We start from the raw sequence: 9,302 nt of genomic DNA on the forward strand, positions 1-9,302 counted from the left end.
TGGCTTGCGTATCAAACAAATGTTGTTTTTTATTTTATATTCTGGAAACAGGGTCAGAAAACCTTCATGTCTCTCACATCATGCAAAAAGCAAAAATTGAAGTCAGTGAAGATGGAACCAAAGCTTCAGCAGCAACAAGTAAGCACAGGGGACCTATGGCAGGATGGGCCCTGCGGCAGGCAAGCCAATGCCCCCTGCTCCGTCTTTGGATTAGCAAATGGGTGGCGGAGATTACCAGCGGCCATCCAGTCAGTGCCAACTCACGGGGACCCCGTGTGTGCAGGCTCCAACTGCTCTCCAGGTCCTTCCAGGCTGTGACTTTTCAGAAGCTGATGGCCAGGCCTGTCTTCCGAGGCAAGGTCTGAACTGCCAGCCTTTCAGCTAGCAGTCAAATGGTCAACCATTTGTGCCACTCAGGGAGAAAGGTGGTGAGCCCTGCTTTAGGCAGGCACTGTGGGTTGCCCCTCTGGCCACAGGGGTGAGTATAAGCAGATCAAGACCTTCCCCTATGGAGTTCAGATTCTGTTTCAGTAAAGAAAACCACTTCCTTTAGGACAGAAATCAGCACTTTTTCTCTAGTGAGCCAGTAAGTACACTGTTTCCACTTTGTGGGTCACTGGGTCTGTGCATCATTTCTCAGCTCTGCCACTATAGCATGAAAACAGCCATGAGCAAGAGAGATGAATGCGGGCACCTGTGTTCCAATCAACCGTAATTTACAAAAAACAGGACTCCACGCCGTGGGTTTGGTCTAAGAACAGTTGTTTGCTGACCCCTGCTTTAGGAGGATGTAGCACATTCTAACTTCTAATTGGTAGAAAAGACCACTGTTTAGATTGAAGCAGAAAACAAGTACTTGGAGCTAATAGGCAACCGGGCGTCTGTGTACAGGAGGCAGTGAAGCAGCAGCCAGCGTCCTGACTCGCAGGAGGAGTGTTAGCCTCCCTGATAATTAGAACATCCCCATCTGCTGCTTCCTCAGTTTGAAGAAAGCCCAAAGAACAGTCTCAAGTTGTTTCTCTCCCCACTAATTACCCATATGAGATGGGCAAACAGATTTCACTAAACTCTAAGCTTACAAAGTATCTATCTTAGCTACACTGGCAGCTGGGTGGAAGATTTCTGATCATTAAAAGGCACCATTGATACACACACCAGCCACTTTATTACCTTTCTTGAATAAGCATTTATGTTTTATTCATTTAAAACAGCATTTAAACCAAAGTCACAGAAATGAGGGCTTGGGGATTTAACATGCCCCCTTGCTTCTGCAGACAAATACAGGCAGCATCTAAATTTTGCCTAAAGTTGGTGGCCAGTTTGCCAACTTGTATCACAATCAGGACTGGCTACACAGTATGTGGGGCCAGAGCAAAAGGAAAATGAAGAGTCCCTTGTTCAAAACTTCGGAAGAATTTTGAGACGGCAGTAGCAAACTAGCAGGTTTAACCAAGTGGGTGGCCTCCCATGGGTGTGGGGCCCCGAGCCAGAGCCCAGTTCATAGGCCCATGAAGCCAGCTGTGCTCACTATTGATTTGTTCTTAATAAAAACCAAACCAAACTCACTGCCGTCGAGTTGGATCTGACTCATAGTGACCCCTCCCTGGGTTTCCGAGGCGGTATCTCTACGGAAGTAGATTGCCCAGCCTTCCTTCCAAGGAGTTCAAACCCACCAGCCTTCTGGTTAGCAGTCACATGCCTTAGGCACTAGCATAGCTGCCTGTTGTTTCCTTTGTAACATCAAGACCAAGTCGTCGATACTCTGGGCTTGGCTCAGCAGGCATATGGTTAGTTGTGCAGGTTGGTCCCGCAGTATACCTCCCCTTCTTGGCCTTCTTCCCTTCACTCCCAGTTGCCAGCCGGCTCCGACTCTCGGCGACCTCGTGTGTATCAGAGTGGAACTGTGCCCCACAGGCTTTCTGGGGATTGATTTTTCAGAAGTCTATCTCCAGGCCTTCTTCTGAGGTGTCGCTGTGTGGACTTGAACTGTGCCATCCTTTTAGTTAGCAGTTGAGTATGTGAACCGTTTGTTCCACCCAGAACTATTGACTATCTCAGGCTTATTAAATGGAAGTCGCCATCAGTAAGCATGGTAGAGTAGGCATATCTGATATCCAGGAGCCTGAGGAAGTTTGTTTTTTGGGTCAGGTATCTACACCTGATGAGCTGACAACATTGTAAGGTAGTGGGTCCCAGTGACTGACACCTATTGCCAGTGCAAAAGTGCTAGATGAGGTCCTGGGACAACCAAAGTAGAAGGCACAGGTAAGTTGAAAACTGAGCATGGACTTAATCTGCAGGAAGACTTCGGACAGCTAAAGACCAGTGGCCTTCATCAGCAGGACAGACGGTGTGACTGGAAAGTAGCTTATAGTGAACATGCACTGGGCGTTTCTTACAGGGCAAACACTTCTAGGAGCCATGGCATGGTTTCTGCCATTTACACCTCATAAAAATTCTATGACTAGTAGGGGCCTTTATTAACAAAGATACTGCTTATGTGGAGTGAATGAGACAGTGAAGGGCCTGGGTGGGTGCTCAGGAAATCGTGACCCCTGAGCCTGATATTTCATGGCTTACCTATGGGCAGGGACTTGTTGTGTCCTCAGACCTCAGCATTGGAGGATCCATTGAGCGAGACGTGTGCTGGATCACACCATTGTGTAACGCGCTTTCCTTTCTTCCCGTAGCTGCCATTCTGATCGCAAGGTCGTCACCGCCGTGGTTTATAGTAGACAGGCCTTTTCTATTTTTCATCCGACATAATCCTACAGGTAAGTGATTCTCCTCTTCCATTTCCACTCATGTGAAAGGTATATGGGAATCAGAGTTCTACCCAACAGCATTGGTCTTAATCCATCTCCCTCTATGCACGCTTGCAGCTTTAAATAACACAGCCACCCATCTTTTGTTGTTGAACATACACACATGAAAACATACACCAATTCAGCCGTTTCTACACGTACAGCTCTTAAATGATTCCATTCTTTGTGTTCTACATCCTCACATCACTTTTTTGAGTTATTTCTCCTTCATTAACATAAACTCACTATCCCCTCAGGTTCCGGTCTTTCGAGTTGTGGGTGTCACTTTGATCCCATATAGATAGTTTCTTAAAAGAGCTTAATGCTCAAGGCAGATATTTTTTTTACTAAAAACCAAAAAATCCCAAACTCATTGCCGTCGGGTCAGATCCAACTCATAGCAACCCCTCCTTGGGTTTCTGAGGCAGTATCATTACGGAAGTAACCTTCTTTCCAAGGAGTGGCTGGTGGGTTTGAACCCCCAGCCTTCTGGTTAGCAGTCAAGTGCCTTAGGCACTATGCTGCCAGAAGTCCTGTGTTTTTTACTAGCTAAACTAAACTGTTGTTTGGTTTTAGGGAGACTTCAGGGGATGTTTTATTAAGCACCCATCCTGAAGAAACAGGAAAAGCAGACTCTGTTTACAGACTGATAGAACTTTTCACATGATAGGGTTTTAGGTTTGGGGTTTGTTGTTAACCTATGCAGAGGCAGAGCAGCCCTTTTTCTTTTCCAAAGTTTTACAAATGCAGTGGTTAAACTCTGCAGGAAGCTGCGTGCCTTCAGCCTTTGTAAGCCCGTTCTGTCATTCTGACCTGGGAATTTTTCATTCAGTAAATCTTGGCTTTGAGTCATGAGTTCAAACCTGGCTCTGTCCCTCAGCTTCATCTTTAAGGATAACAGTAGTTCCTACGTCCTAGTACGATAATGAAGAGTAAATAGTATCGCCCTAGTAGAGAGGTTAAGGAGCTCTGGTGGCGTAGTGGGTAAGGCATTTGGCTGCTAACCAGAAGCAGCAGTTCAAACCCACCAGCCACTCCGTGAAAGTAAGATGGGGCAATCTACTTCCGTAAAGATTTAGAGCCTCGAAAACCTAGTGGGGGTCGCTGTGAGTTGGAATCAACTTGATGACAGTGAGTGAGGAGAGAGGTTAAGGAGCTCTGGTGATGCCGTGCGTAAGGCATCTGACTGCTAACCAGAGGCTGGTGGTTCAAATCCACTAGCCGTTCCATGGAAGGAAGATGGGGCAATCTACTTCTGCAAAGATTCACCATCTTGGAAACCCAGTGGGGGTCACTTATGAGTCAGAATCCACTCAATGGCAATGGGTAGTACAGAGAGGTTAGCTTCATGTTGTACAAAGTAGGTACTTCTGCATTTTAGCTTTTACTACTTTTCTGCTGTAATACAATTCCTTACCCTTTTATCTCACTGTGCCTTTAATTTCATAATTAAATGGTGTATTGCAGAGATGAAAAGTCCAACACAAAAGCCTCTAGTTGGACGTGGCTAAATAACTTTAAATTTCAATAAATTAAAATGAAGTGTAATTTAAAATTCACTTTCTTAGTCACACTGGCCACATTTCAGGAACTCAGTAGCCACAACCAACTTGGTGATTGTTGGGTGCCGTCAGGTTGTTTTCACCTTACAGCGGCCCCATGTGACGAGAGTAGAACTGTCCCATGGGATTTTCTACGCTGTGATCGTCACAGAAGTGGGCCAGGCCTTTCTTCCGAGTTGCAGCTGGGTGGATCTGAACCGCCACCCTTTCATTTTCCAGCCAAGCTTACGCATCATGCCACCAGGGCTCCTTCAACTGTGACTGAAAAAACCAAAACCAAACCCATTGCCATTGAGTTGTTTCCAATTCACAGCAACTTTATGAAACAAAGTAGAACTGCCCTGTAATGCTTCCAAGGCTGAAACCTTTATGGGAGGATGTGGCCACATTTTCACCCCTGGAAGGTGGAGCAGCTGGCGAATTCAAACCACTGACCTTTCGGTTCGCAGCTGAGCACTTTAAACACTGCACCACCAGGGCTCCTTTTCACATGGGACTAGTGACTCCCAAATTGGACAGCACAGATACGGGTCATGTCTGTCATTGCAGGAAGTTCTATTGCTCAGCACTGCTGAAGAACAACAGGCTAAACATGGCTTGGGACCTCCCCTTAATGAAACACCTTTGGGCTTATTTTAAGGGTTACTTCCTCATAGTTACACATTGCTTCTTTTTAATTCTGTAGGTGCTGTCTTATTCATGGGGCAGATAAACAAACCCTGAAGCGTATACAGAAGAAACCATGCAAAGCAAAGATTACTTTGCTATGAAGAAAAGACTCTTCATCTTTCATAGTTCTGTTAAATATTTTTGTACATTGCTTCCTTTTTCAAAACTAGTTCTTAGGAACAGAGACTCCGTGACACAGGCTTTTCTGTTCTGGGATGTTTTAGAGGGAAAGGCGGGCAGGACGGCTGGAACATGGTACCGAGAAATGAATAGAAAGGCTTCCAAACGTCTCAAAGATTCTTTAAACTACTGAATGGTTACCTAGGTTAACAACCCTCCTGAGTATTTCCTGTCTGTTCAGGAATTTTGTTTTGTTTTGTTTTTATGTGTGGCTTTTCAGAAGAAATTTAATCAGTGTGACAGAGGAAAAAGAAAAAAAAACATTTTATGGTAGCTTTGACTCTTTATGGAAAAATATATTATTTACCTTTTTAAATTCTTGTCGGCCCTATCCAAAGTCTTGATAATAAGTGTTATTTTGGGGATAGAAATAGCTAAACCTCTCACTTCCCTGTGTGATTTTGTTGTCATTGTTGTTTTGTATCTGCATATATTCACTAAAATAAAGTTTAAAATGAAAAACTAATGTCTTGCTAGACAAGGTTTGCTGTTGTGCAGTGTGCCTGTCAATACTGGTCTGTACTCTTCAAATTTGCATTTTTGTATTTTGTACAAAGTAAAAATAAAGCGTTATGAGTAGTAAAAAAAAAAATTATTTCTCTATTATTTGAAAATGCAACAAATAAAAATACTTTGACCTCTTCTAATAAATCTGCACTTAAGCATGTCTAAGCCCCTGAGCTTCTCCTACCTTTTCCTCAGAACCTGACAATCAGAACCTGACAGTCAAACCCTGTCTTCTGCTTCCCCACTTCTCAGTTTAGCAATCACGTCAAAGGGATGACCGCTTCGAGAATCCCAGTTCTAATGTCAGCTGCATTTCACAGCTCAAGCGATGATGGCATAGCCTCAGGAAAACATGTGGGCTTTGCACCAAGTGCAGAAAGAAGTTGCCAGGCGCAGGTCTATGTGAACGGTTTCTTTTTGGTGGCAGGCTGGAGTGTTTATTTTCTGAAATGACAAGGTTTTTGTTTTTGGGAGGAGAATAATTTTTCAAGTTGAACTCATAAGCAACCATTAAAAATCTAGCATCAATTACCACTTTGGATTTGCCTGTTTTTTTTTTCCCCCCCATTTTATGAAGGTTTGAATAGTCTTTATCTAAATCACAATAGTTTGAAATATTTCTTACCAAAACTTAAAAACCTTTTCTTTTCTTTAGCCCATGGCCTCTACTCATTACTCTTTACACATTAAAACCTCACATTCATTCATCAAAGAGGAAAATGAGATCTCCAAGTATGAGCAACACGACCTGAAAGATATGAAGCTTGATACCAGTATGTTTGTGACATAGTGGGTAAGGCATTTGGCTGCTAACCAGAAGGTTGGTGGTTCAAACCCCTCAGCTGCTCTGTGGAAGGAAAATGAGGCAATCTATTTCTGTAAAGATTTATAGCCTTGGAAACCCAGTGGGGGTTGCTTTGAGTCAGAATGAACTCAATGGCAGTGGCTTGGGTTTGGTTTGATAACCATGTAGTTAAAAAAGGCAGAACATATATACTGTTTTCATAATTATGCATTTTATACTTCTGAAATCACTTAGCTGAAAACTGGTGGTGGTGAAAAAGCACTTCTCAGATCTCCTGCTGACAGTCTCCACCCACTGGGTCTCCCAGTATTTGAGCTGAGGCCATATTCGCCCTGGGCTGCACCCAGCCACTCAGCACAGTGGAGTTACTGGTATATGCCTATTCGGCAGGAAGCGGGACTTCTCCAAGTGACAGCTATAGGTTAAGGACTCCCCCTCAGCCTGCCCAGCACTTCCTTAGAACTGTGCTTCAGTTTGAGACTTCTGTCCTACCTTTCTTCTCTACCCCACACCTTTCACAGGTGTCAGACCCACACTGTGGTGTGAGGGCTCTACCTATATGACTGCTTCCTCTCCTTTATCACAAGCATTTCCCCTAAGTCTTGTCAATCCTGTCTTGGCATCTGCATCTCAGGAACTGAACTAACAAAAATCATCCATGCTGTAACATGTGGTCATGTTTATCTTTTGAAGCATAACCATGTCAGAAATTGACATCTGTACTCTTAAGAATTAAACTGATATCCATGAATTTCACGATCAACTCTCCTTCAATTTGCCATTTGTAATTCTGACCTGTGAGGCGGGATGAGCTTTACTGATGGTTGAGTATGTATACTTTGGCTGAGAGAAGGGAAAGAGCGTAACCGTTTACCTACTTTGAAGGGTGACCTCAGGCCACTTATTTTCTAAGAAACATTAATAATTACTAATGGTCCTTAAAGTCTGTTTTACTGTTCTCTAGTTTTCTGATCTTGGTTATTTTTGAATATTTTAAAGTAGGAACAGTGTTAGTAGGAATCCCAGAAGTACGCACTCCACTCATTCAAGTATTGACTCGGTACCAAATTCTAAAGAGCTTGTAGGGGTACAGAGATAAAATGTGCCATTTCCCTAAGGAATTCCGTCTTGAAAAGGAGACAATCCTAGTGCAGCAAAGTATCTCACTGTTACAAATGTATTTACAAAATATGGAAGCAAGACAAAGCGAGTCAGAGAGAAGACATGAACGCGGCTGCAAGGCCAAGGCTAGATCCCAGGCCTCTTGACTCAAGAGTGCTCACTCCAGAAGGGACCAAGAGTTTGTCTTCTAATAATGCCTAATGCAATATCCTTTTTCTATGCTACTGTGGTGCAGTGAATTGCTTTTTTATGGCCCTTCTAGACATGGTCTTGTAGTTAAACAAGATAAATAAAATGATGGGGTGGGACTATGCAAATAAGGTGTTTGTAGCCTAACAAGGACATTGGGCAGTTTTGCTAAGGCTAATAAGGTGCATGGTACCCTTGTAGGGAGTCAGTTCTGCTATCCTGCTAGGCTTAAAGGGAGCTGGTCCCAGAGAGGGCAACACCTCACTACCATCAAGAGCCAGGAGCCAGGCATGTAGCATATTCTTTAGACCCTGGGTCCCTGCACTGAGAACCTCCTAAAACCAGGAAACAGCGCTGTAGCACTGCAGACAGCATGAGATGGCAGCAGCCTGGTGCTGGCAGGCCAGGCTCACCAACTCACGGAGCAAGAGCTGGGTGCTTTTAGGCAGCAGGCTTCCTGGCAGAGTGGGGTGCCTCTGGGCACTTACCCACAGAGCTAAAGAGCTTTGCAGCACTTGCCTGAGCAGGACAGAAGCCAGGCTGAGAGTGAGGACCAAGGGCCAAGGGCTGAGAGAAGCCTGCCTGCAGGCACAGCTGGAAAGCCGTCCTGATGGAAGAACTGTACCGAGTCATTCCTGTCACTTCCAACTTGATCCTGATTCTAAATTGTAACCTGTTACTTCCCTAATAAACCCCGTAACTCTAAGTATGGTCTGTGAGTTCTGTGCGGCCATTGCAAATAATCAGCAAACCCAGCAGAGAAGTAGAGAGTGTGGGTGGAATGGCTGGTGTCAGAATTGGTAAAAAAAAAAAAAAAAAGGTTGGAGAGTGGAGGTATGTTGACCTCTACCTCAGAAATCTGCTTTAGGCTGATGCAGATCTTGATTATGCTACCCCCTCATGATATTAGAAGACCTCTGAAGCCACATCATTTTTACAGATATATATGGGCTGCTCCCAAGAGTATATATAAGTGGTCACATTTTACCAGACATACTACATTTTGAAGCATCTGGTCTAATTTTGGGAATGCCTCTTGATAAAGAACAAAATTTCCAATTTATGATACACAGAACTTGGAACAATCTCATGGAAAAATCATACTGTCAAGGTCTTAAACTGTATACTCTATGAACTCCCTGGGCCACCTCCTAACACACTTATCTTTTACTCTTCCCTCACCAGTCAACAGTCAGATTCTGACTATGACTGGCTTTTAGAACCAGGTCATAATCTCTACAATGAGAAAGTTTCCCTCAAAAATATGTATTTTTTTTATCTCATTCAACTTCTACTTTTTGATACACTTGAGTCAGTAGACCTCGTTTTTGATCAAAAACATCAAATTTATGAAAACTTCACTTGAGGGGAACTAGAATAAATTTAAGATACAGAGACTGCCACCAGAATTACAGGCCTGTGGTGAAGACCATTTTCACTATGTGGACATGTCTGAGCAAACAA

At 43.8% G+C, this 9,302-nt stretch overlaps 1 protein-coding gene across 1 annotated transcript in view; it reads left to right on the top strand.

Annotated features, from left to right (window-relative positions):
- SERPINE2 (serpin family E member 2) overlaps nt 1–5,089 on the top strand; it is a 32,789-nt gene extending 27,700 nt beyond the window's left edge. Inside the window, 3 exon segments of the mRNA XM_007956034.1 lie at nt 52–138; nt 2,691–2,774; nt 5,052–5,089. Coding sequence (XP_007954225.1) covers nt 52–138; nt 2,691–2,774; nt 5,052–5,089 — 209 coding nt within the window.
- The last annotated feature ends 4,213 nt before the right edge of the window (nt 5,090–9,302 follow it).

Source organism: Orycteropus afer, unplaced genomic scaffold (genome assembly GCF_000298275.1).
Source record: "Orycteropus afer afer isolate SDZICR_OR568_19922 unplaced genomic scaffold, OryAfe1.0 scaffold00002, whole genome shotgun sequence".
Lineage (NCBI taxonomy): Eukaryota > Metazoa > Chordata > Mammalia > Tubulidentata > Orycteropodidae > Orycteropus > Orycteropus afer.